At 45.8% G+C, this 27,553-nt stretch overlaps 2 protein-coding genes and 3 long non-coding RNA genes across 5 annotated transcripts in view; 3 read left to right on the top strand and 2 right to left on the bottom strand.

Annotated features, from left to right (window-relative positions):
- The first annotated feature begins 4,533 nt into the window (after positions 1-4,533).
- nat8l (N-acetyltransferase 8-like) lies at positions 4,534-16,413 on the top strand. Its single transcript, XM_034569433.1, has 3 exons — positions 4,534-4,958; positions 6,264-6,428; positions 15,797-16,413. Exons 1-3 carry the CDS (start codon positions 4,655-4,657, stop codon positions 16,162-16,164), a joined length of 837 nt encoding a protein of 278 aa, XP_034425324.1. The 5' UTR covers positions 4,534-4,654; the 3' UTR covers positions 16,165-16,413.
- An 86-nt stretch (positions 16,414-16,499) lies between these two features.
- On the bottom strand, positions 16,500-16,920 carry LOC117752230. Its single transcript, XR_004612008.1, has 2 exons — positions 16,750-16,920; positions 16,500-16,697 (listed from the first exon to the last, which is right to left on the bottom strand). It is a non-coding gene; the product is annotated as an uncharacterized LOC117752230 (long non-coding RNA).
- Positions 16,921-17,961: 1,041 nt separating this feature from the next.
- Positions 17,962-19,119, top strand: LOC117752228. Its single transcript, XR_004612006.1, has 2 exons — positions 17,962-18,675; positions 18,707-19,119. It is a non-coding gene; the product is annotated as an uncharacterized LOC117752228 (long non-coding RNA).
- Positions 19,120-19,606: 487 nt separating this feature from the next.
- On the top strand, positions 19,607-20,761 carry LOC117752227. The gene is made up of 2 exons (XR_004612005.1): positions 19,607-19,983; positions 20,130-20,761. It is a non-coding gene; the product is annotated as an uncharacterized LOC117752227 (long non-coding RNA).
- A 5,168-nt stretch (positions 20,762-25,929) lies between these two features.
- Positions 25,930-27,553, bottom strand: part of poln (polymerase (DNA directed) nu) — a 40,531-nt gene continuing 38,907 nt past the window's right edge. Inside the window, exons 23-27 of the mRNA XM_034569423.1 lie at positions 27,316-27,426; positions 27,168-27,243; positions 26,673-26,740; positions 26,443-26,504; positions 25,930-26,037 (exon numbers count right to left, since the gene is read on the bottom strand). Coding sequence (XP_034425314.1) covers positions 25,951-26,037; positions 26,443-26,504; positions 26,673-26,740; positions 27,168-27,243; positions 27,316-27,426 — 404 coding nt within the window. The 3' untranslated portion in view covers positions 25,930-25,950. The remainder of the gene's footprint in view (positions 26,038-26,442; positions 26,505-26,672; positions 26,741-27,167; positions 27,244-27,315; positions 27,427-27,553) is intronic.

Raw genomic sequence — 27,553 nt, 5'->3', positions numbered from 1 at the left:
GATTGCAGCACCTCTCCACTTCGTTTGGATTTCACTTCGGTTGCCTAATGATTAGGAGTTCGATACAGTCTCAACCTTGAGGTATGGAGTCCACTTAAAACTGACACAACACCAGTACGCCCAGGGATTTAATTTGGCTCGAGCCCAGCGGAGCTCAGATGAGCCTCCTGGCATCCGAACAGCAGCCGGAGCTCAGCACCACATCGTTACCAGCTCCAACACGACGGCTCAGAGGAAGATCAAACAGCAGCACTGATACTGTGTGTGTCCCCCAATGAGAGAGGGTTCTCACTTCAACACGTCCAGAAGTTGATTTTGCTGTGTAGGTTTGTGAGGATTAAACTGGTAAAAGTATATCTGAATACACCCAACATGTAAAACCATCACAGGATTTAAACTGTGTGCTTAGATTGTATAAATAGAGCCACAAAACAATTAAAACTTCAACTATTTGTTTTGAAGTTTAAGAGAGTACTTGACTTTATTTATTCAGCTAATACTGAGGTTTAAACATAGCCCAGCCTGAGGTTTAAGCCCAGAGGACTTTCATAACAAACACATTTAGACAGATAATTGTTTGTCTTGCTGCTCCAGCTGTGACTGAGCTGTAAACCTCGGTGCTGAATCAGCATGACGCGTGTTAAACCCTACAGGGATATCATGAGAGAACAGGACCAACACAGAGAGTCCAGGCTCAATATTTACAACAATGAAAACCATTATCTGAACATGACACTGAAGAAATAAGAGGTTTCTTCTCTTTTGTCGGCTGCGGCTTATTTAAACTGCCTCGCGGGGAAATAATGAAATAATGTGACGTTACATCAACCTTCAGTGTTTCACCCCGAAAGATGCAGGAGGAGCAGAAAGGAAATAGAAATCGTTCAAAGCGCAGCAATAATGATTCAGACATTAAACCACCGACTCTGTGTCACCGAGCAACACTTTGATATTTCAGCTGTTGTTTTTGCTTTTGCTGAATCATGCTTACTTTTAATTATATTTTTAATCTACTGTGCCATAATCTCATATTTCAAAGTAAAAAAGTAAAAGTACAAAGGCTTTTAGATTTTATATCCTTATAAGTCTTTATAGATGTTCCTGCTCCAGTTTGGCTGAGCACTTCTAGGCTTAGTCATTGGGTTGCAAATGATTAAGTAGCTAAAATATTAAAAGTACAACAAGGCTAATTTACTTACATAGAACCATTCGGACTCAAGGCAATTCAAAGTTCTTTTAACGCCACGTAAATACGTTAAAATAAGGCATTAATGAGAAGTTAGAGGAAGATCTTACTGGTGCATATTCCATCACTTGGTCTGTTCATATTTCTTGTATTCAGCTGAATGTAGTTGCTTCAGAAACGTCACGTCCCTCAACAATAGGACACATTCGTGCAACACATACAGGTCAACGTGATTTATAACAAGGAGGTCAAAGGGAATTCGTCCCGCTCGCTCCACACTAGTCAGGGACGCTGGCAGCAGCTCCACGAACGGGGAAGTTATTGGCTGTGAACTCTGTGTCGCCTACTGAGAGAGAACGAATAGTGGTGAGGATGCAGCTCTTCATGAGTGAGGCCACAGATCTGACACATAATCACTTCCAAGCTCCTGCCTCCCTTATGTGCCTCTGACATGTGGCCACAAGAGGGAGACAGAGCTCCGGTAGAAAGTCGGGATTTTGTCACACAACCAAAACACACAAACATAAACACAGTGAAACAAAATCATCTTCCTTAAACAGACTTGGTATCTACCTGGAGTCCTGCACTGTCCTCTTTATATTTGCCTTTTTATTCCTAAACCATGATTGAAGTTTGTGTTTATTGCCTTAAACTCTATTTCTGCCTGTAAACACACACTAGTTATTCTTTATTTGCTCCTAAATACCAGATTCTAGGATTCTACAAATAAAATATATGATCAGTTTTTCTTATCAAGCTACATGATAATATGAAAAGTAGTTTAACAACGTGCAAATACAAAGCTGCTTTATCAAAGGGGAAGAAGTGAACCAACCTGGTTTATCACGTTCCCTGTGGGAAACACTGAGCAGAGTCTCGCCGGCCTGTCTGGCTGCTGAGGAGTCAGAGGTCATGGCAGGGGTGGTGCTGTGACCTTTAGAGGAGGGGGGCCGTGGGGTTCCTCGGCTGCAGGGAAACACACAGTGTCAGAGGTCACATTCAAGATTATTGGAACAATATGTGAGGCTCTGCCTGGGGTCTGTTAATACGGAGGAGGAGGAGCAGCAACACACAGAACAACACATGTGACTCGAAGATGGTGATGTCAGTGAACTAAAGCTCCGAGGCCTAAAGGTTCCAGGGAATTGACACAGAATTATAATTATTCATCAGCGTCTGATGAGGCGCTCCAAACTGGCCCTGGAACAGCCTCGGTGGACAAGGGGCAAGTGAGGAGAGATGATGAAGGGAGCGTAGATCTTGGGGTAAGCAGAGGTTATGGGCTGGTGGCCTGGCTCAACAAAACATCATGTGGATGGTACATGATCAGGGGAGCACGAAGAAGAGTGCTGTGTATGGATTGTGGTCCCAGTCCATCCGTGGGCCAAACTGAGAGGAGTTTGCAGTTTCATGGTTGTGACTTTACCGACAGTACTTGAAGGCACCACTAAAGAAACAGTGCGCATGCCCGGAGCATCCTCCACCCGGTCGGCACGCGCACACACACACACACACACATACACAGACACACACACACACACACACACACAGACACACACACACACACACACCCGCTGCGCACAAATCCATCTTCTCGCCGCATCTTTGTGGCGTAAATGCCAAAATCTGTGTGAGGGCCACCTCGAGGCCCCTGGTCTCTCTGCAAGATATCTCCTGTTCCTCCTCCTCCAGGAGCCCTCAGGGTGGGAGGATGGGAGAGAGGGGGGGGGGGTACCTTGAGTGTGAGGGAGTGTGAGTGGGGGTGGATGCAGCCTTATCAATAGCAGGTTGGCTCTGGTGATCCAGTTCAAACTAGTTCTGCTCTACCTAGAGCGATGGGACTGTGGATCTGCTCACTTCCACACAGAGGCTGAGAATAAAAAATATGAAATAAAGTGTTGTCTGAGCTTTAATGGAAATATTCACTTAACTTTCTTTATTAAAGTATATATATAAAAAAATAAATTCCTAGCATTATATATGTTTCTGTACATTAGCCAATCATGTGCCAGTGATGCGTAAAAATGCTGCTTTATACTGACAAGGACTCTATTGATTTCTAACTGTGTTCAACTGTACAGCATCATGTTTGTTAATATTAGGGATTAATACAATAAATAACATTATATATATATATATATATATATAACTTTCCTCGGTGGAGAAACTACTGTTATAAACATTAAGTCTTTTAAACCTTCTTCACTCCCTAATTATAATTATATTGAAGATGTCAGAATAAAAGCACGCAAATAAAAGCTTGTGTCACGGTTAATTAATGGGAGTGTCGAGGGACAACAAAGGACCAGGTCGAGCATCATCATCATCACCCTCATCTTCCTCATCTTCCTCACCAGTCGTGCGTAAAAACCGGCATTCTCGCTGGTCGCACTTATGGTGCCATGAAGGCGCCGGCTGGTGGGCTAATGTTGGGGGGGGGGGGGGTCCTGATGCGCAGTAAGGCGAGATCTAATCTCCATGTTGGGAACGATGTCTGACAGGCAGCGGGGCGACAGGGCGAAGGGAAGCCGCGGAGGAATCACTGCAGTGCAGCAGAGCTGTCAGTCAACGGGCGGAGGAGGCTGCACTCATCCCACTGAGAGCGACTGCGACTGGGCAGAAACCAGAGCGACCGCTGGCTGGATCCAAACCCTTCATTGTGTCATTAAAGTGTCATGTGTGTGTTTCTATCCCTTCATTGTCTGCGCTCTTTTTATCTGCGTAACGATGTGACGCATCTCGGAGCTCTGCGGAAGTCTTTGGTTTACTTTACGCATGAAAACGAGCCACAATCTGCTGTTGGATTCGAACACACGAGAGGTGCAGTCCCCCCGTCGGGCCAGCAGGGTTCCCTCCGGTTTGACGCATCGCCCCCGCGTTACCTTGCGTCTTTGTGGTTGCGTATCGCCTCCTCTCACGCCACAAAGCGGGGATCCTCCTTATGAAGACAAACCTGCTCAGAAACAACCTCCCTCCCTCTCTCTCTCTCCCTCCCTCCCTCCCTCTCTCTCCATCACACCCCCCTCCCTCCCTCCTCCTCATGCATGGCTCCTCAAAATACACATTTCGCCGGCACACATGAACTGAGCCCGTTCAGACGCGGAGAGGACGAGCGAGCCTCTCCCTCCCTCCTCCCTCCATCAGCAGCACTTCCACCAATCTGTGCAGCGGGAGGACCACCCCAACCCCTGAACCGGCGTCTACCCGCCCTGCCCGCGTATAAATACGGCTTGACTCGCACCGGCAAGTCTTGGTCGTCAGAAGCGCTCAGGGTTGCAGCAGAACACCCCCCTTCGTCTTACCCCCCCTTTCATCGTTTCTCTGTTTTTTAAGAAAAGAACCCCTCTCCCACCCCACCCCCCCCACCCCCCCTTCACGCGCATCATCCATTTTTTCCATTCGCACTGTTTCATCACTTTTTTCTTTCGCCTCCCGAGCTGCAGATTTGTGATTTTCGCGGCCAGTTGCATGCATTTTTCGTCTCCCAAAATGGTTTGCGAGACTAAAATTGTTGCGGACGAACACGATGCTATACCTGGGACCAAAAAAGAGTCGATGATGTGGAGCTCCCCTGCGTCCAGCGCGGCTCTGAACCCCGCCGAGGCCAAGGATGTGCGGAGAGATGCTGTTTTTATCCGCGAGTTCGAGCGCGGGGACCAGGGGGAGGTGCGCCGCATCTTTAGCGAGGGTATCATGGAGAGGATACCCAACACGGCGTTCAGGGGGCTCCGGCAGCAGCCGCGGACCCAGTTTTTATACGCTCTTCTCACAGGTAAGTACATTACTTTGCAGCATGTAGGCCGAGCCTCACTGTGCCGGTTCACCCACTCCCTCAGGAACCACAGCCGATCTGCCGATGAATGAAAAAACTTCACTCTATTTATGAAAATTACCCTTAACGTGATTATTTATGCATTTTCATCCCGGAGCTCTCGCCACAAAAAGGCCGAATGTCTCTGTTGCGCTTCCTGAGATGTTTCCACCCTCAATGGGATTCGGGCTATTTGAGGATCTGCTCTCAGATCCCACACACACTCTAACGCTTCTCTGGCCCCAGTAGGCGATGTACAGTTAAGTTCGAATCTGTTGCACCACCACACTGTGCCATCGCAACAAAAAAGGCATGGCACCGGCGCATGGTGCATGTGCGTAACCGGCGAGCCTCGCTACCGCTACCGCTGCCGCTGCTGGTGGTGGTGCTGGTGGTGGTGTGATGACATGCCGCTGCCGTGACTGATTGGGTGAATGAAATTGAGGATTGGTCCACAAAGCACTCCCCCCCCCCCCTCACCGGCGCGCCATCCCAACACACACAGCTACAGCAACATCCCCCGCGACGCGCACACGCACCGTGCGCACCCCTCCCACCGCCTCTGCACAGCAGTCAATGCGCCAGTCATGCACTGAACTCGTTTGCCTTTCGCTGTTGATGTTGCCGACGCAAATTGGAGCATTTTTACGCATCGTGACCGCTGCCCGTTACGCACGTCGAATTCCAATCTGCGCAGTTTTTCACCGTGGAAAAACAGCCGCTGTGTCAAAGTGGCGTCAGCTCCACTCATGCACGAGACATGTCGGTGACATCCTCTGAACACAGAGAGGAGTCATCACCCCCCCACATTCCAGCGCTGATAGCTGTGGTGTAAAACAACTATTGTAGGTTCGTGCATGCCACGCAGCAACATGCTATGCAGCACCCAGCCTGACTGTTTGTTTCCCAATGCGCCCCCCAGCGTCCCATCCGACTAATTACTCCAACATGGACGTACATGAATCCACCAGTAGCATGTTCCCTCTATGGAAAAGTATGATGCTGTCAAAGTGTGTGTTCCTGCAGCTTCACTCACGTGCCTTACACTTCACAGTTTGATGAATGTTATTAATCCTGATCTCTCTTTACCAAAGTCTTCACATTATGACAAAATCTGTTTCACATATTGATGCTTAAAAAATGTTTAGTTGAATTTGCTTTTTTTTTTGCCTTTGTGTGTGTGTGTGAGTTCAAATTCCGCCAAAATCAAACATGTGATTCTCTCTTCTGACAGGTTTCGTTTATTTTTCTTCCATTTCTCCATAGTAATGTGCTTTTTCGTGACCAAATCTGTCACGCTGACCTGCTGTGCGCCGCTCATTCTCATGGGTGCGCGCTACTTCTACAGCAAGAAAGTTATTCAGAGTTATCTGGACTGTGCTCTGCACACGGACATGGCTGACATAGAGGATTATTACATGAGAAACACAGGTAAGACGTGGGAGAAAGCTCCCCGCTCTCACTATCGTGTGCATGATGGGATGAATACATGTTGTCGTTTGGCAATGCTCCGCCACCAGAATTGAAATGATGATAAAGACACTATTCAGATGTAGAAAAGTTAAGGTCTCTAACGTTGCTGTAGAAAGAAAAATCAAACCCCCTTAAATAAGCTCACTGAGAACAGGGAATTGTGGGACCAACTTAAAAAATTACTTAAACTGGTAACACACAAATCAATAAGGTTTCTTCAACTTAAAGTTAACAAGTTATATTGAATAATTGATAGCTTTAATTTGAAGAAACGTAATTTATTTGTGTGTAAAAGTTGGTAAACAATTTTCTGTTTTCAGAGGTAGTGTGACGACACTGTGGCACGTGGCCGGGTGTCCAGGCATTGCAGAGGCAGCTCATCAAATATGCCCGCCATGTCTCCACATTCCTCCTCTTCCACCGCTCCTCCCCGTCTCTCTCTCTCTCTCTCTCTCCATTCCATCCCCCACTTGCTTCCTCTCTGGTCACAGGGGTGGGGGTGCATCACAGAGCAATTGATCAGGAAAACTGCTGATACACTTTCTTCAGCAGGCCCTGGCGTTGGCTCATTTCCTCCACTCAGGCTCCCAATCAGATAAATCAATCGGCCCCTAGAGTCGTCCAGGACTCAAGACTCAGTCAGTTTTCGGTTTGAGGAATATGATGGTTACCTACATGATCCCCCTGTTCTGTAACTTCCCGGACACATACATCCCCTTTTAACCCAAACCACATGGGCAATATAAAAAGCAGGTGTTAGTTAAGCCAGTCAATTGCCCCCCCCATTGTCTGGTTCTCTCTGACATTGTGCCCTCTGGCCTGGTAATCCGCTGCATACACAATTGCAATTTAGCATTCCCATTATTGCTGCCGGGCCATGATGGTTTAGAGGGGGTCAGGCACCACTGCTCCTGGACAATGCTCATGATTATATCCATGCGAACGGACTGGGCCCAGTGGGACCGACACCTGGGCACCAGCACGAAGACCTGATTGAGACGCACCTCGGACATGTATTTGTTTTAGCGAGTGACGTGTGCACAGGACGCCACGTAGAGTGAATATGTACAGAACGCAACACTTTCTGAAAAGATGGAATGAGCCATAATAATGAATGGTAAATTAATATGAAAGCTGTGTGTGAATGAGGGTGTGTCAGGGACGATTGTAGAAGTATGTGTATGAAACAGTTTAACAAAGTGTGAAGTGAATAAAGTCTAATCAGCCGACTGACCACAGACTGCTCGGGTAATAGAAGCAGACTAACTGACTGACTGACTGTACACAAGCTACACAAATCAATACTCTTATCTCGTGTGTGTGATGTGATCACTCACTCGGCTGCCACTTAAGGCCAGCTGTCACCTTCTTCATTTCTCACAATAAAGCGAGCTCACGTAGGTGGAGGGGGTTGTAAAGAAACCTCAGGCAACAATGGCTGGGGGTATAAATGTAGATGGTTTGGTAGTGCCAGAAAAACAAAAGAGTAACAGCTTGTTTCCTTGATATAAAAGATTCTGGTGTTTTGTATTTATACATTAATTTAATCTGAAATCAAGCGCAATTTTGAATTTAGCATACTTAACGTGAATTCAGATTTTTTTCAAGTCAAACTGAACTTTAAAAATCATTTTGGAAGGATTGAGACCATCAAACAGATCAATAACAAATTCAAAATGATGCAATTACCATACGACATCTGCCGGCATGAATCTAGTTGGAAGAGAAAAACCAATAAAGAGTCAATCTGACGATCAATACGTCGTCCATGGGCGTGTTAACAGCTGCACTTCAATCACAGAGAGGAACAAGAGACAAAAGACTCATCCTCATAAAAAAAGACTGAAATTATTTGTCCATAAGCTTTTATGCATGAACAGCTGACCCTAATTCCTTGTTCTGCATTTATATTTATTTAATCCGGTTGTGGTCCCGCACTGGAAGAGTCTTTAGCTCATTTAAACTTTGCTGGAATCATGGCCCAACCAAGCTAACACTGTTAATTAAGCCTTCTACAGCTTTAGTGTGTCACAGACATATAGAAACAAACTTTGGCTACAACACAATAAACATCAGCTCCTCCCCCCCCCCCAGTGTCTCTCACTGTATTCGAGCTCGGTTCACGTCAGCGCTTATCTCATCAGGCTGTGCTCACATGGTTGTTCCCTTGTCTCTCCTCATAGGAAGTGAATGGAACTACAGTCGCTATGACGCAGAGGATGATAAAAAGCCTTTTCTGAAAAAAGGAAAACAACAGTAAACACAGAGAGGATGTTTCCCAGTAGCCGGACGACAAACTCCCTGCCTTTAATTTGTCACTTGGCTAAATCACCGTCGGTCGCTCTGAAGCAGCTTAAAGCTTAAAAAGTGAATATAATATAACGAGTTGCGGCATCAGACCATGAGCCGAGCCCTCCCTGGCTGGAAGTGATATCAGTTCAGTGACGCCGGATGTTTAATGAGGCGGCATCACCACTGCAGGGTCTCATCAAGGCAGCAGGCATTATAAAACCTGCTGGTCAGCACCTCGGGGTATATGTGTGTGTGTGTGTGTGTGTGTGTGTGTGTGTGTGTGTGTGTGTGTGTGTGTGTGTGTGTGTGTGTGAGCTTGACTCTGCTCAGGGGAGAGAGAGAGAGAGAGAGAGAGAGCGGCTTCCTCCACCGCTACCTGCCGTTCTTATTTAAGCTCTGAATGACAGAAAGAGGGAAGCAGAGGGGGGGAGGTAGAGGGGAAATGTGTGAAGGGAGGGAAGGAGGCGCACGCTACATGAAATGGGGGCATCAGAAGGAGAAAGGGAGGGAGGGGGGGGGGGTGCTCCTCCACCACAAGATATATTTTGTGTGTATGTGAGAGTACGCTGGTTAGAGGGTTCCCTGGAGTATATTTCAGACTCGTCAGCTGAAGCACCTCAGATTTACAACCCATCCCTCCATCTAGCCTCTCCTCCCCTATCCCTCCCTTTTGCTGCCGGCTGAGCTTTTTGTCTCCCACCTGTACTGGTCCTCCTCCTCCTCCTCCTCCTCCTCCTCCTCCTCGTCTTCCTCTCTGAGTCTCATCGCTGCAGCAGCCAACTGGGTTATCCATCATCATGTCAAACAGGAAGCGATGTCTCCTTCCAGCCAAGGAAACAGCCGTCGGTATCTAAAGGAAAAGAAAAAGAGTAATTTACTACCAATTAGTGACAATATTAGATAATTAGATATAAAAATACAGAGAGGAAAACAATCAGTGTTTCCTGAACCCGACCCCTGATATGGATCCACACCAAAATTCTACAGGTTCTCCCCTGAACCATAACTCATCATTCCACCTGGTTTCATGGAAATACGTTCCTTAGTTTCTGTGTCATCTTACTTACAAACTAACCAACAGATTAACAATTGGGTGAAAAAGCTTTACTCAGGTTTTGCATTCGGTAGAAGAACTAAAGTCTAAAAGTCTCATGATTGAGTTTGATTATTTAGAAAAATGACGTAGAAGCATCGAGGAAAGACGGACAAGCACCATGTTTGTCCTGAACATGAGTGTCTGTCTGTCCCCGGTCAGTTCATGGTGGGAAAGTGGAGCCCTCACTTCTCCGTTGCCTTTGCTTAGCTCTGCAACTACGTGAACATGTGTATCTGTTGTCTGTCGCGTGTTGTGAGGAAGTGGAGCCGCTCATTAATAATTTATCGTAATCTCACTGGCCTCGGCCTCTGTTTCACGTTCTGCTCAAATCAATACTGAACAAAGGCACTCATTGGAAGACGAAGGGGGCGGCGTCGTTAACCGCGGCGCTGTGCGATTTCCTCGCTGTCGACTCTCTGGTGACCGATCACAAGGTTTGATTACGACAGATAAGTGTTTTTAACGCCTGTTATCGATAGGGGGGTGGGGGGGGGGTGATTAGTTGTGTCGTCGATAGATCAATAGATTCAGCAGAAATCAGCTTGATTAAAAAATATAGAGAGTGATGAATATTAAATGGGCTGCAGCCACATTCTTAATGTCAGTGTGAAGCACGCCCCGATGACCTTTGACCCCAGGGACTCAGGGCAAGTGGGCTGTAGCCGTAGTAGCCACGAGAACAATGGTATGTGCACAGTAAAGGGTATTGTGTGCCAAATGTGGACATGTACCTGCACGTGTGCATGCAAACAACACGTGTCGACACGTTGATGGACAGGAAGGCAGTAAAACCAACAGTAAAGGGCCAGATAATGAGTTCCTCCGAGCTAATGGAGCCGTAAGAGAGAACGGTGCACGCTGTGGCAGTGTGAGTCTCTGTAGTGTGTACTGTACACACACACACACACACACACACACATGTGATAACACACAGGTCAGTGCATCCGGGCCGAGTTGGGCTTTAAGGCCAAGTTAATGGCAAAGGGTCTCTTTTCAATACACATGAATTATTCATTGGTTTTAACGGCTGTGTAAACTATGTCCTGTGTCGGACGGTCATCTCCTTTCACCCTCATCTGAAGAAGCTGCTGATGTGTTGGTTATGCATGACAGGTCACTCCATACTCCCAGCATGCACTCTGATCCGAGGAGAAGGGCGTGTCAGTGTGTGTGTGTGTGTGTGTGTGTCAGTGTGGCATTTAAAGAGGTTGTATTTGACCTTTCAGAATAGACCAAGCAGCACTTTTTTCCGTTACAGGGAAAAAGTCATATGTTAAATTGCAGCACCTCGAAATAAACATCTATTAAAACCCACTTTGGGTGAAAATCAAGTTGTTGTAAATGTTGACATGTCTCCCTTATGTCTCCCGAGCTAAATAAACAGTCAACAACATACTTAAGGGCTCGGTCACACATCGTGGGTCAAGATCACCGAAGGCCCACGCGAAGCCACGCTGCACATTTGCCGTGTCAGAGGAATCAAACCTTTTCACCTCCTTGCTTGCACATTCACGTGAATGTGTGACTGGGCCCTGACACCACGGTTAAACAAACACCAGTCTGATAAAAAAAACAGACTGGGTTTGTGATGTCAAAAACCTAAAGAAACCAAAAAACAATTAGAAAGATTACACGGAGAATCGAGCGGAGCAGCTTAAGAGCTTTCCTGCGGACCCACGGTGCTCAGAGAGCGTTGGGCGGACGGAGGAGTGAACGACAGCGCGGTGAGTCGGTGTCTAGACTGAACGCCTATCAACCGAATTAGCCCTCTAGGTTTCATCCGCAGGAAAAGAGAATAATCTTGTTAGACGCAAGTTTGCGCTCCTGAGTGTGCGACTGCTTCGCTTTGAGTTTCGCCTCATACAGGGTTGATATCCCAGAGTCTCGAACACTCCCACCCACATGCACGCAGGCGTATTAATATCCTTATAAAGAGGAATTAGATGAAGAGCACACTCGTCAGATTTTCTCTCGCAGTGAGTGAGAATCATTACCAGTGATTTCCAGAGCTCAGAGCTCGTCCTCCTCGCCCTCGTCTTGATTGACTGTATTTTCTTGCCTTGAGATCAGTATTGTCCAGGCCCCCTCCCCCTCCCCCTCGGTAATAACGGTAGATTTGCCGACCTCCCCTCCTCCCTCCTCTTGCGTTTGTATGCCCGAGCAGCAATAATGGATCCTTTCAGTCTCATCACTACTACTGGTAACGCAGATGCCTCGTCTCCCTCCTCCTCCTCCTCCTCCTCCTCCTCCTCCTCCCCGAGACGACAGATGAATGACTTTTTCCACCTTCATTGTTCTGTTTTCCTCTCGTTTTTATCACTTTTTCGGACTTCATAAGACTCTCTCTTACACCGTGTCACTACTCTAGTAAGTAACAGTAACAGGGAGATTCATAATTCCTGCTAAAAAAAAATCATCACAGGAGGAAATGTTGTTGTGATGGTGGTGACACCAAGGACGAAGCAGCCGCCCCCTAATGAATTGTTTACGAATCGTTATCTGAAGTATTCAGCAGAAACGAGTGAAGGCAGATAAGAGGAGGGCGAAAAGCGAAAAGCGAGAGATTGGCTCCATCCAAATATTTCAAATCTTAAAGTGCATTTCAGACGAGGAGTTACCTGCTGCTAAAGCTGGAGGTAAATTCAGGGGATCATTAAGTAGGCTTCCTCCTCTGGGGACCATGAACATCCATATGCATTTTCACAGCTGTCCATGCAATAACTGCAGAGATATTTCAGCCTGGATCGGAGTCCCGGACCAACTGGGAGACCGACCACTCCCAGCTCCTTGCCTCTAGCACGGCTGCGATCCCTTACTGAAACCCACTTCATATCACTGAGTGGCCCACACAGCCTCGCAGTTAAGTGCCTTGCCCAAGAGAGGCTTTACAAAAGGCTGTTAAGGGAAAGAGGAGAGTAGGAACACCGCTTCCTCTAAACTAAGGGATTACCTAAAAAAATATATGCACATATGCAACAGTAGTTGTAGCTTTTATTTTGTATCAGTGGTGGATTTTCAGTTGTAGATGTGCAGAGGAGAGAATCTGGAGCATAACATTATGGCTTTTCCTCTTTTCTTGAGCTAAAATACTCCTGTAACTTTCTCTCTCTCTCTCCCTTTGTTATTTCCATGTCTCTTTATCCATTTTTCTATCTCTCAGGAAGCGCAGCTCGCAATAGAAATAGCGATGTCTCTCTAAATCATTGCAGTTTAACAGTGTCAGTATTGGATGCGGCAGATGTGAAGTTCCTTTGGAGTTCCCAAGGAAGTAATGGTTTCACCCCTGTCCGTCTGTTTGTAGGTTTGTTTGTTTTGTACTGAACAGATTTCCACGAAACTTGGTGGAAGGATGGGACAAGAGAGAACCCATTAAATGTTGGTGTGGATCCGTATAAAGGTGCAAATCCTGGAATGTTTAAAAAAAATCTCTTTCTTGATTAAAAAAAAGCATTTTTGACATTTTCACTAATTTCCCAGGGAACAATTAATGGATCTTGATTATATAAATCAGGGAAATGTAGGGATTTGATATATATGAGTGTATAACTGTTGGCCCTTGATGGAGTAATACACTCTCTCGTGTTAGGAAGCTTCCAGAAGAAAAGCAGAGTCACAGGTAGAGGACATTATTCTGTCTGACGAGCAGAGAGGCAGAGGGCTGGTTGGCGTGCTGTCCTCATTCCTGGCACAGCCTCAGTTCAGACAGATGGTCAGGAGGGTTTTACGGAGGCGTGCCCCCCCCCACTCCACACCTCCAACACACTAACACATGCACAAGCATCATAATGCCGGCAGAGCGCCACACAAGGCGACACCACCACTTTGACATCTGCCTGTAATGAAACATCGTTCCATAGTATTAGCTCAGGCTCCCAGACACTTACAACTTTACAAATCTGAGCCGCACAGGCGATTCTCTTCAACGCTCATCCGCCAGAGCTTCGCATAATCAACTTGGCACTTTGGCGCTGAGGCCTTAGACGGCAGCGAGACGCGGCTGTTTGCTGACTTTGGCTCAGGGTTTTTCAATTTGCAGAAATTAACCGACGGAATTACAGACGACTATCTGACCCACATCTCTTCAGAGACGGAGCAAACAAGATTAAATTCTTTCACTTTTTTTAATTTCCTGAGAGCAAAGTTTCCCACCAGTGAGACCAAAACCTGACTTGACCACAGTGAACCTACGACTGGGGTCACGGGGTATTTTTAGGTATTTGGAATATCTAGGAGAAGACATTTCACCATTTTTATGATACCCTTGCATGTAATGAAGAAATCAAACCCCCCGTAGCAGATTAGTGAAACAGTGGTAGCTCACTGGTGTGACTGGGAGTTGCTCAGGCTTTCCTGTACCTACTGAATCCTGCAAATGACAGTTGTTTGATTCGGTAAACAGAAGCCTCGAGTCAGATCAGCTTGATTCAAGCCTACAGGGGCATGAAATCCCGTCTAACATGCGAGGAATCCAGCAGAAGCACGATGTTAGTGTGACTGTATGTTTGTGCACGTGACAAACTGAGAGATTCAGCAGAAATAGAGGAGAGAAGCAGTTATTTGAAAAAGACAAGAGAGAGTAAGGACAGAGAGAAAGTTAGGATTCAGAGCTCGTGGACGCAAACAGACTTTTGCTCATCTGCAGATCACAGAATATTCACATTTACTTTATCATTAACAAACAGATTTTAGTCTGACCGCTGCCAACACATTGATGGAAGGTTAAGTAAAAAAGACAAGGAGGTGAAGAGCGTCATTTTCCTTAAAAGATTACGATCAGTAAAGGAATTTAAGCGAGGCCAGGCACCACTCCGCTATTTTAAAAAGCGCCAAAAGACAAAGAGGCACGTTGACCCATGACATTGTCGGCTGAGATCGTGTCTCTGCAGCTGTAGTCTGGTATTTCACACCCTGGTAATTCAAATCTTTCTCTGTTGGGAGACATTTTCTCGCTCTGAATCCAAACAGAAAGGAAACAAAGGTGTGTCAGTGAATTGAAAGCGACACAGACATTAAGAGGAAATCCAGGGTTAAGAAGTTAAGAATCTCACTGGACTATGATCAGTGAAAGAGCCATTTAACGGCAAAAAGGAACATAATTCACAGGCTTAATGTTTCTGTGTGAAAGTGAAGAGCTCAGAAAACTGCAGCTTCAGTGTAGACCGACGTTAAAATGGGTTGATATTGAAGCTCTGTACTCTGGTGGAGGAGCGTTGTCTGCTGACATGTTTATCTGTATTGGTCTAACCTTGTTTGTCTGTCTGTGTGATTGTCTGATGCATCGCAGCAAGTCTCTGACACAGGATGATGTTTAGATCCTGTCTATGAAGTTCTCACGTGACCAAATAAGATTCAAATTCTCTTTGTGATGGAATCAGATGTAATAATTTAAGGGTTTCTCCTCCTGCAGAAACTACTATTATACTTTATATACTATTAAACTACTACATACATGTCTATACTATCAGTACGTATAGAACAATTTATCCTAAAATAAATGGCATTAAAGGAATAGTTTGACTTTTTGGGGAAATATGCTTCTTCACTTTGTTAAGTCAGATTTGAGGAGCACTAACATCTTTATAGTAAATACATAACTCCCACCAGCAGATAGCTTAGCACAAAGACTGGAAACAGGGGGAAACTGCTAGCCTGTCTTTCCAAAATCCCCAAATGAACAAATTCGACATGTCAATCAAACCAAAACTCTCGTTCAAGTGAGATAAATGTGTTAATTACAAAGATTTGGGGTCAGATAGAGATTTTGTGACCTCTGGACAAAGTTGTTTCAAGTCTTCATGCTAAGCTACGCTAACCGAGCTCTGGCTTCTCATTTAACTCAAAATGTCCAAACAATCCCTGAACTAATTTTTAACTACAGCCTTTGTGACACAACTCTTAAACTAATTTGATCGATGTGTCGTCTCTTTGTCTCCGTCAGGCTCCTGTTTCTGGGTGGCGGTGCTCGACGGACGCGTGGTCGGCATCGTGGCGGCGCAGGGCCGCGAGGACGACAACACGGTCGAGCTGCAGCGCATGTCGGTGGACTCTCACTACCGCGGCAAAGGCATCGCCAAGGCCCTGGGTCGTCGGGTTCTGGAGTTCGCGGTGCGCAACAACTACGCCGCCATTATCCTCGGCACGACGGCCGTCAAGCTGGCGGCCCACAAGCTGTACGAGTCGCTGGGCTTCCGTCGAACGGGCCAGAGCGAGGACTACCGGCTCCCCGGGATGAGCCGCTCGCCGCTGGAGAGGCTCTTCTTCCAGATCCGCTACAGCCGCTACCGCCTGCAGCTCCGTGAGGAGTGAGAGGTGACAGGGAGAGGGAGAGAGAGAGATGGAGAGGGGGAGATGGAGAAAGAGAGGGACAGAGAGAGAGAGAGAGAGAGAGAGAGAGAGAGAGAGAGAGCAACAACCTTCCTTCACCCGAGAGCCCCGACCGCATCCTCTCCTCTGACAGCTTCTATTTATTTTGTGTCACTAGAGATAACTTCAAGTTCACTCTTCTGCTCTTTCATCCTTACAGTCACTAACGTCTCGACTACTCTTCTGCCTTTTGTTGCTGTTGTTTTTGTATTATACTTTTTACATTTTAAATAAGAGTTTGTTTCTTTTTCTTCTATTTTATTAATCAAATTTTTTTTAGTACATTTAGTAACTTTAGTACCTTTTTTAGTAAAGGCGCCCGTCCCTTTTCATTGTGGGATAAAATATGATGGGATGCCAACCAGGCAACAACCTCCCCAGCCCCTTAAGATCATGAGAGTCAGATCACTACCCCCCCCCCCCACCCCTTTCATTTCTATTCCACTGTGCCCCTCTTCCCCCCCCTCAACGCAAACCTCCCCTTCAGTCTGAGAATACTCCCTGAAATCCACCCCCCCACAGTGAGACTCCACAGGTCTATATACGTGTACATATGGTAAATGCTCTGTATTTACATAGCGCTGTTCTAGTCGTGACGACCACTCAAAGCGCTTTAGAGTACAGTTTATTGCCATTCACCCATTCACACAGCACTTTTATTTATTTTTTTTGCTATTAGGGGCAATTCAGGTTTCAGTATTTTTGCCCGAGGACACTTGCATGATGGGAAAGACTGGGATCGAACCGCCCGACCTTCTGGTTGGAGGACGACCGCTCTACCCCTCAGCCACAGCCGCCCCCTATATACATTTTTTTATGTATCGGTGTATGATGGCTTCCTTACAAAACAAGAAAGCTCTGCAATGATACATTTTTTTGTATCTCTCTCTCACTCACACTCACTCACTCACTCACTCACACTCACACACACACACACACACACACACACACACACACACACGTCTCTCAAGACACCATATTGAAGCACAGCAAGTGTGTTGCTGACCCCCACAGTGAGAGAGAGGAGGACAGGATGGTTACCGGAATATGCATGTGTGTGTATTCTGCAACCTAAACAGGCCTGAATCAACACATTGCATCTTCCTCACAACACATTCCTCCTCCTCCTCCTCCTCCTCACTAATAATTGGACTGGATCTCTCCTTCCTTTCTATTTTACTTTTCTTAGATTCACCATCAGTTAATCGCTCCTCTTCTCACCCGGAGCTGTGGAGAGGGTCTCTGATTGGTCGAAGTGACAGGAGGGGTGGGGCTTTCTTGCGGAGAAAGACAATATAGCTGCATGTCGGAGCTTGTGTATGTTTGTGTGATTGTTGGGAGCGTGTGTGTGTGTGTGTGTGTGTGTGTGTGTGTGTGTGTGTGTGTGTGTGTGTGTGTGTGCGTGTTTGACTAGGACATGGTCGGACGTACTATCACGTCTTAAAGAACCGAGCTATTTTTATTTTTTGCGTGAACAGACGCGCACCTCTCTTGCTATGATTCAAATATTAACTACACATTGATACTTTCTACTTGTACTTGTTTACTGACTGAATCAAGGTGAATCCTAACATTTTGAATATGTTTACTATTTGACGGATAATTGGTAATTTTATAACTTTGAACACATATTACCACATTGTAATATGCAAATTTTCAAAACCACAATACTAACACAGTAGCTGCAGTCTGCGCTCCACACACTTAATCCAGGTTATTGGGTGAAACAACTGGTCGACTGGCAATACTTGCAATTCCTACAGAACATAACTGAGCACAAATAGCAAATAATGATTTAAACTAATACACTGGCATTATTACCCCCCCCCCCCCTCTCCCCATTCGCCTATATTGTGAATAGTGTTGAAAAGTCATGTAGCTAACTGAATGTCAACGTTTCTCCCATAACACCTCTCTCCATCTCCATCCTCCGAAACATACAACCAGCAGTAGGTTCAGCCATCCACTACTCTGAGCCCAAGTTGTGTCATTAAATCATTTGTAAAAAGCTAATTTTAAAACAAAATACCACAACAACAACAAAAAAAATCACAAAAACAAGAAAAAACAAGATAAAAAAAAAACTGAATACAAACGTACTCGTCATGAAGTTAGCACTGACCCTCTTTTGACTTTCTGCCCATTCCCTCCCGTTCATGAATCTGTCTGCAACCCTGGGCTAGACCCCACACCTTCCATTTGACCCCTGCGTCGACCTCTGACCCTCCCTCGTCCCAGGCCTGACTCATCCCCCCCGCCCATCTCTGCATGCGCCACAGAGCCTTGCTGCATCGCTTTGATTCCATTTGAAGCTTGTTGGACCAACCTTAAACCCCGCCCCCCCCCTGCTCCGACGCCATCTAGGCAGTATGGCGCTGCCTCTGCGACAAATTAGTGCGAAGGGGTGACTGGTAAAATGAGTCAGTGTGTGTGTGTGTGTGTGTGTGTGTGTGTGTGTGTGTGTGTGTGTGTGTGTGTGTGTGAGTGTGTGTGTGGGTTGTTTAAGTTGTCGCAGACACTCACCAACCGCAGCGCTGCCTGGATGACATTGTGCCCGTCAGCCAACCAACTGTAGAATGCAAAAAGCAATGCAAGTGTGGCATGCCTCTGTACCCGGTGTGTGTACGGTGCCTGCCCCTGGAGAAGTACAGAAAAAAATACAACAACAACTGATATATATCAACAAACAATATATATAAATATATTTAAAAAAGAAAATAAGCTTCTTTTTTTTTTTTAGATGAAAATATAAAAAGAAATGTGTGTTTCTTTGTTTGGAAAAAAAAAAACTAAAAGTGTACCATTTGCATGAAAATGTGTCTTTGAATGCAAATTATCACTTTTCGGGGAGAAGCTCCTCGCACATGGCATCCAGTGGAACCATAGACTTGTGATTTTTTTAACAGTTTATTTTTATTTGAAATGATCTTAGTTATGAAGAGCGAGGAATCTGTAGGAGGTAGCAAAAATGAAATCCCTTTCTAAAAATCCTTGTTAAATTATTTGTCTGCAGATTTGTCCGTCACTGGCTGGAGGCCGAAGGTCAGTTTTGTATTTCTTGATCGCAGTGGGAGCGATGGGTTAAAACCAGCTTGTTGTCAGGTTCCCAGTCAATGCGCATTTAGTGAAAGATGCAAAAGAACTCATGTATTCCAGTGCACAGGAAACGCAAGCAGTGAAGTCAGGTGTCATAGGAAAATCCTCAAACCCCCCCCCAAGGAACTGAAATCTAATATCTACCTGTTTTCTTTTGCATCAAACTTTGGATTATACATTTTTAAATAATCCCCACAAGTTGACCTTCCATGGTTCTACAGCTTCTCCCCCATGTGAAACTCGACACACAGAGAAGAAGCTTAACTACCGACACGTTCTTTGTCTTTTTTAAATTTTTTGTCAGCCTACGGCCCCCCCCCTTTATGAAGTTCTACAAACGCAAGGGCACAAATGCACTGAAAGCATCAAACGGTGTTGTTTCCATGTGATGTTTTCATTGGGCCGACGTGCCGCACGCCACCTTGATGCATCTGCTTTGAACGTGGGTTGAGAGAGGGAGAGAGAGAGAGAAAAGAGGCCCAGGATGTAATTTGTGATGTTTCTGGAGCAACAGCTTCCACCATCCTTCATACAAGCTTCCCATTAAAACCAAGCAGGAAATTAGACAACATCCAAACAACCGTTTTGACACTAAATCTATTTCACTAGGAGTAAAAATCTGATATCGCAGCTGGAGGTGCTGGAGCCTCTGAGACTAGTTTGTCGGTTAGCGCTGCCACAGGGTTCAGGGCCTCGCTGTGTGACTCACTCTGTGTAGGACCTCGGGGTCTCGGAGGCTGAGAGTGAGAGACGGGCGGAGGCGGATTGTAAAACAACCCCGTATAGTCTGGATCTCGTGGACGAATGTGAAGCCGGTCAATGCTGAGCCATTTTTCTGCTGCTGCCACTCTGTGTTTTTTGCCTGATGAAATTTAAAATGCTCCTTCGTGTATTTTTCTTTTTGGTGGGGGGGAGGAAGTATTATCGGTACGTACTCCGAACACAAAGGTATTATTCAAACGCCTTCGCCAATGAACGCCTCATGCCCTGGAACCAGACAGGTGGATTATATCTTGTGGACTGCATGGCTTGAGGTTATAGCTCAAAGGTGATTTTTTTGAATTGTAAAGATGAAGTGCACTGACTATATTGCATTTATGTGTGTTTTTACTTCATGTGAATGCTCTGCTGTACCCTCACCTCCCGTTTGACCCTGGTACGGCTACTCAATGTTAGAATGTAGTAATTAAACTGTATGCAACTTCTACCAGAGTGTAAATTTATAGACAAACCACGCCTCTGAAATGTTCTGCTGATGTACAATCCCCAAAAAACAAAACAAAAAAACAATCTCACACTTTTTCTATTTGGTGATTTTATTTTATTTTGTATTATTTCTTTGGGAGTGAGAGTGTGTTTTCCTGTCGGTTGAGGTTTGAGATCTACGCCACACAAAGGCTCCTCCAGCAGGAGACGGCTATTTTGGTTACAAGTGCTTATCCCCAAAAAACACAATCACGATGCTCTCTCTCCGACGGCAGACACACAAGCTGAGGCCGGTGACGTCAGCAGTTTTTTTTCTAATTCTAAAACGTGGTCACAGTGAGTTCTGGGGGTTGAAACAATGAAGTGAAACAGAAAAAATAATTTCTCACGATCAGTCTTTTTATTCAGTTTGTCTACTGGTGAAGGAGCATATCATTCAAAACTGCACAAATGTACAGATCCTGTGGGTGTGTTGTGTTACTCTGACGGTGTGTGTGTCCTAACTCAATGGCCTTGGGGGGGGGTGACACTCACAGGCATGAATGTAAACTGCCCACGTGTTTGGTCTTAGAAAGGTTCTTATGTTTTGACTCTGGTTGCTTGTTTGACTTTGTGGATGAGGAGAAAAGGGTGAGAAGCAGCTACTGGTTCTTTCATTAAGTGATGAAACCACTTCACTAGACGTTAGGAATTCTTTTGTGTGACTGTAAATATCCGTATCACTACTATCGCCGATGTATTATTTACTGCAACCTGTCATCTTTACCCCTGATGGAGTTTATTTTTGTCTCAGAAGATGGCTGTCGCCTTGGAATGTTCCACCTAAGGAGGAGGGCGAGGGGACGAGGGAGGAATGTACCACATGGGCAGTTTCAAGGGGGTGGGGGACTGGGGGGGGGGGGGCTTGCGGAGGGGGGAGGAGGACGTCTGCAGCATCAGAGCTCCACAGCATGGACTCCCTCTCTCTCTCTACCTCTGGGGAGGACTTTGCTCCACTGTGTACATGCGGACTCACTCTGGACTGAGGCCACAGGTGCCAAGAACACATAAGCACTTGTAGCACAACTGTGTCTTGTTTTGCTATTACAGTACAGGTAGTTTTTGATTTATTTATTTTTTTATATTTCCTATAAGAATACTCTCCTGTGTTCCTCTGACTGTATGCATCTCAAGCATACATAATATACAAGTCGTGACACCATCATATTTAATTCACACTCTGACCCACAGCTATTTTTGGACGAGGACATTTTCCAAAGACGACAGTAGTTTCTGCATTTCTGTTCCCGACGTGGCTCTTTGCTTTTCCAACACGACCCCGAGACTAAACTATATTTGGTTTTATCTGGAAGAATCCTGCCCACGTGCCATCTAGTCAAGCAATAAACACAAAACCCACAAACTAATGACACACTATGTACAAGGATATTATTAAAAACATGAAATGCTGCATTAATGTTATATCCCTTATACTGTACCAATTAGTGGCAGCGGCGCCGTCGCAACACTTACCACTCGCTGTATCGAAGCCTGGAGGGTGATTGATTGTAAAATGTTTCTGTTTTTTGTATTTTCTTTACAAAGATGTGTTTTTGAAAAACTCAAAAGTAGAAGTACACAGGTGTACCTCTGCATACCTGTACAGATGTCAACAGGAAACGGGGGGGGGGGGGGGGGGGGGGGAATGACAAGAGGGGGATAATGGATTTGCTAAAGAATGAGCGGCTCAAGCAGACAGGGAAAAAAAAAAGATAAGATGGCGTAACCCGGACTCTGAAAGTGCTTCGTGCTGCGCTGAGCTTTTATTTAAACGCATAGACTTCCGACACTACGGAGACATGCACTGCAACTTTACCGTCAGCACGACTGAAATAATCAATTCAAAAACATGCTGCAGCTGCTAGAATCACAACAAGCAACCATGTTGACTCTTCTCATGAGTGAGATTCAAAGTCCTCCTTTGAATCCTCAAGTTAGTCACTGTAAAGATGTAAAGTATATTTTATTGTAAATAGCATCTGGGGGTCGTTTTTACTCCTTTTGTAACAGAAACTGTGGATTTAAAATATATAAAATATATTTTAAAGATATTTACAGCACTAAGAAAGAGATTCTACAGTAGGGCAGGTGTCGTCATCTGTGCTACATCACAACAAATCCATACTGACTAACAGCAGCCACTTTCAGAGGAGCCCTCGCACGCCATCTTGGCTCTGTCGCACGCTGACAGCTCCGGACTCCTCCTGGTCCCGCCTGTCTGCTTGAGCTCTCATGTCGTCAGAGGCTCATAACAGAAGAACCTGAGGCTGCAGCAGCTCTGTGATCTTACAGCACACAACCAGACACAGCTCTGGACGGAGCTATCGAGCTACAGCGAGCTGCTGCAGTGCGATGGGGCTCTCTCTCTCTCTCTCTCTCTCTCTGCTCCGGAGAGCCTGTCATGTCTGTTGCCAGGAAACCAAGCCGCACAAAGCACAGCAGGGGGATTGATATGCAGCCACACTGTGGGGAGGCAGGCGGGTCAACCAGCCGGCCATGATAGAGCAATGGAAGGCAAGGATTGATGGATAGATGGGTTAGATGGATCAACTTCAGGGGGGAAGGGAGTTAAATTGTAACTGAGGGAACCTTGTAACCGAGGGGGCAGGGGAAGGAAGGGTGCTCGGACCAGGGTGAGGAATTTGAGAAAAGAGGCCCTTAGGGATGTGAAGCAGAGCGATGGGTAAACAGCACCTGAGGCCCACTGGGTTAGAGCAGCTACAGGAAGAGCAAGAAAAAAGAACCAGTCCAAATTATAGGGAAGGACAACGTGGTCTGTGGTTCTCATGCACGGTACTGAAGAGTAGAACGGCTCTGTGGTTCCCAGGGGGAGAGAGAGTAGATGCTGGTTCAACTGGTCCGCCCCGACCCCAGTGACACTGACAACCTGCTTTTTATTGGGGCCTGTTAGCTTTCAGTTCCCTTTCTGCCATTCCTTTGGACGACTGCTGTTATTACCACACGGGGATTACTCTTATTATTGTGATTATTTACGCTTTCTTTTATACTGACAACAACTGGAACACTGTATAGATGTAAAGATGGGATTTCTTGCATTATGACGATGATTGAAACATGGATGTACATATATTGTATCAATTAAAAATGACGATGCATTAAGCTTTTATTTGTTGCCACTGTAAACTTATTTTTTACCGATTATACGGACAAATTAGATTCACTGTCACCTCGATGTCAGCAATCACGACCGTAATGACATATCTGGTTTACTTACACATCTCACGGTCGCCATGGCAGCGAGGGGAAGCTTGTCCTGTTGCCCTTGACAACTGGCCTCCAAGGGACCCTCAGGCCTTCACCTGTTAACAGCAGGAGGCCATTAAAGCAGCAGCATTAGTCAGTGGAATGATGACACTGATATCCTTATGCACATCTCTAAAATGATATTAAAGTCCCACAAAGATATGAAGGCAAACAAAAGTATTTTTACATTATTTTATTAACCCACTTACTGTATAAATAGGCATTAAATATTAATTATTTAGTTTTATGACTTGCTGCCAACAAATTTACTGCTGAAATAAGCAAAAATAAAAGCGTTACAGTATAATCCTGTACACAAAGGAGTTTAAAACACTGGGAAAACGGCTTTATTTGTGTGTGTTTGACCTCCACACCTACTTTGAGCACCCCTGCTTCAAAAGTGCAGAGTGCTCTCTAGAATTTGAGCACACCGGTCTCACACTCCCCTCTCAAAAAAAAAAGGGGGGGGGGGGGGGGGGGGGGGGGGGGGGGGTAAGGCCTTGCACCCTGAAAAATCTGCGGAACAATGAGAGAATAGAGGAGCAGATTTCCATAACACTGTCCGTGGCCGTGGCTCTGAACTGCTCACACTGACCCGGGGAGAAAAGCTTCCCCTCACATCAGCACATGGAGAGCACATTCCTGCTCGTGGGTTCAATGGGCAACGTGAAGGGCCACCGCGCCGCTAAAGAGAGGAAACTAGAGGAATGTAAATACACGGGCGAGACAGAGCCCTGGGCCGATCGGCAGCAGAGCCTTCGTGCCACCTTTTGTGACCGACCGAGGAAGTGACTCCTGTAATTAGGAGGCAACGTGAGGTGACGTTTCAAATAGGTAACGGGGGCTGAGGCATTGTTTGAAATGTCACATTGGCGTACGGTTCTGCCCGGGCCCGTCCTGTGGGCTTGAAGGGTCTTAATTGGAGAACAGTATAAAAGGCTGTGGCTGCCAGACACAAGGAAAGTCGGTCACTGTGCCTGGAAGGTGGCGAGTGTGCTCGAGTGCGTTCGTGGTGTGTAGGGGAAAAGAAAAGTGTGTGTTTCTGAACTGTGTGTTTATGCTTGTGTATGGGCATTCGTGGAATGTGTGTGTGTGTGTGAGAGAGAGAGAGAGAGGCAGGAACAAGACAAAGGGGAGAGTGGGCTCGAGCCAAATGAGCAGATAAAAGATGAGCTGGAGAGAGAGCGAGGAGCAAAATTAGATCATCTGCTTTGAATCAGTTCAATGCAACACCAAGGCTTCAGCGCATTAAAGAAACCCAACATCTCCCTAATACAATTGACTTTGTCTCAACTCCCAGTGGCTGTGTTTGCATCCCTGAAAATCCCTCACTGAAATCTCTCAATGATCGTTAAAGTTGTTGAAATACAAGGTTATTATCCTGCTTTCATTTTTCTACGCTTCTGTTAAAATAATCCTCTTAAATCCGACACGCAAATTAGCTTTAATTAATTGAGATTTAGTGCCTACACACAGAAAAACATAAATAAAATGGTCGTTAGGTTCATCATCAGCTCACAGGGGTTTTGTAAGAACAGGATAAATGCTCATTTTATTCAGCACAAACGAAGTATTACAACAATAAAAACACAAAAGTCTGTGAAAATGCAGAACAACATATTTCACGTAGCCAAACTGCTTTAGCCGTTTAAATATCAAATTAAAAGCCAATTTCATGAACCGATAAATGTGGAGCTTCACCTTGGCAACGAGGCAGAGAAAACAGTGTTGGTCTTAACGAGAGAGTGTGAAAACGGAGGAGGAGACGAGTAGGAAGAGGATTTTTTTTTAAGGATGGAGAGAGAGAGAGAGAGAACTGGTGCAATCCAGTCTGTGGCTCCTGCCGTTGCCCCCGGATACGGATGGAGTGGAAGCGCGAATTTGGAGCTGGAAGGAGCTGCAGCTGCCTGGTTTCCATAGCGATGTGGATGCAGGACGAGTGAAGAGAGAGGCAGAGAGAAAGGCTACGAGAGAGGGAGAGGTGGAATGAGAAGATGGGAACACACCAAGAGAGATAGAGGGGCGGGGCGGGGGGGGGGGGGGGGGGGGGGTTGAAAGTCAAGTATCTTGTTGAACAAAGGTGTAGTGGAAAGGTAATGATGGAAGGAAGAGAGGAGGAAGGACTCAAAGAGAAGGAGATGCTGAAGGGATCTTAAGCTCAGTCATGGATCCCCAGGACTTCCCACTGGAGACCGCCACCTTTAGGGGGACCTAGGAAACACACACACACACACACACACACACACACACACACACACACACACACACACACACACACACACACACACACACACACACACACACACACACGCACACGCACACACACACACACGCACACACGCACACAAACACACACAGAAGGGGAAAAGTTATATTTTGTAGTTTTATTTTTGAAGGCACAATATTCACGATTAGTTGAAAACCTTAAAAATACTTAAAATGTGAGACCTGTGGTTTGTTGTCTACATTTTTAAAAAGCAATAATTCTATTAATAATTATTGGCTTTATTGACTGTGTACGTCTCCATTAGCCGGGGTGCCATGGTTTACCAAAGCCACAGAGTGACGACTGGCACTAATCTAAAAGTAAAATGATTTTGCTTTCAGGTCACTGACCTTGAGATGGAGGCCCAGCTGGTCGATGTGCTGCAGGGACTCCATGGTGCTCTTCACCAACGCTGCACACACACAGGAAGCCACACAAATATTATCAATCACGTTATAGTCATCATGATGTAACATTTATATATGAATTGTGGATATTTTAGATTAAATAACCACAAAACAAACCTAAAATAAATTGAAACATGGATTTCCAAAGCCGATATTGAATCTAGTACATTTACCTGCAAAGTTTTCCACCTGTGAGTCGTCCACTTCGTACAGGAGCTCGTCATGGAGCTGCGCTATCAGCCTTCAGTTACAAACACACCCAGAAAAATACATAAAACACTTCAGACACAAGTACTAGTGAGATCTGTGGCACCCAGCTGATCCCAAGTGTCTCCATCAACTCCTCCCTCCACTTTGCACCCCCAACATATTCATCTAGTTCTGGTAAAATCTGGCTCGCTCATCAAGTGTGTTTACTCGAGCTGAGTGTTTGTCGTGTGTCACTCGGGAGCAAGTCACAACTCTTCAAAAAGCATTTGGCTCGTAAACCAGCGACTGCTTGTTATGTGGTTTAGTGTGACAGACTCAATCAGTTCGTAGATTCAGAGAGATGTGAGGAGTGAGGAGTCAGTCAGTGTCTTGTTACACAGAGTTTGGTATAACACTGGAGAAATGGCTTGTAATAGGAGCATCCTCAGCTCAGTAGGGCCCATGTTTAACAGTTGTACCTGGCAGTGAGTGAGGTGGTGGCCACGAGGTTGAAGATCCGGATCATGGCCACCTTACAGAGGTCAGCAGCAGAACCTGCGAACACGTACACATGAGGTTGAGCGCAAATACGTTGCCGAGTGGTTGTGCAACTGTCAGTGATCCCACCTTGGACTGTAAAGTTCACAGCCTGCCTTTCAGCCTGCATGCGGATTGCCCAATCTGGAGAGTTGATGTTGGGGAGGGTTCGTCGACGACCCATGATGGACAACACATAACCTGGAAAAAAGCAGAGAAGAGTCACGTTCAATGTTTCCAGGTACGTTCTGGTCTTCAGTCGACTTTATGCAAATTTAGACCAATCTCTATCGTTTCAGTCCAGTGATTCATCCACGAAGCCACAAAG

The sequence above is a fragment of the Hippoglossus hippoglossus genome, chromosome 18, assembly GCF_009819705.1.
Source record: "Hippoglossus hippoglossus isolate fHipHip1 chromosome 18, fHipHip1.pri, whole genome shotgun sequence".
NCBI lineage: Eukaryota > Metazoa > Chordata > Actinopteri > Pleuronectiformes > Pleuronectidae > Hippoglossus > Hippoglossus hippoglossus.
The sequence above is the reverse complement of the archived record's forward strand: the minus strand, read 5'-3'. Positions and strand labels throughout refer to the sequence as shown.

What these genes read in the sequence shown, in the direction of transcription:
- nat8l (XM_034569433.1), top strand. Translation starts at nt 4,655, where the DNA reads ATGCATTTTTCGTCTCCCAAAATGGTTTGCGAGACTAAAATTGTTGCG. An exon ending in TTTATACGCTCTTCTCACAG is followed by an intron (nt 4,959 to 6,263) that starts GTAAGTACATTA and finishes ATTTCTCCATAG; the next exon opens with TAATGTGCTTTTTCGTGACC. An exon ending in TTATTACATGAGAAACACAG is followed by an intron (nt 6,429 to 15,796) that starts GTAAGACGTGGG and finishes TGTCTCCGTCAG; the next exon opens with GCTCCTGTTTCTGGGTGGCG.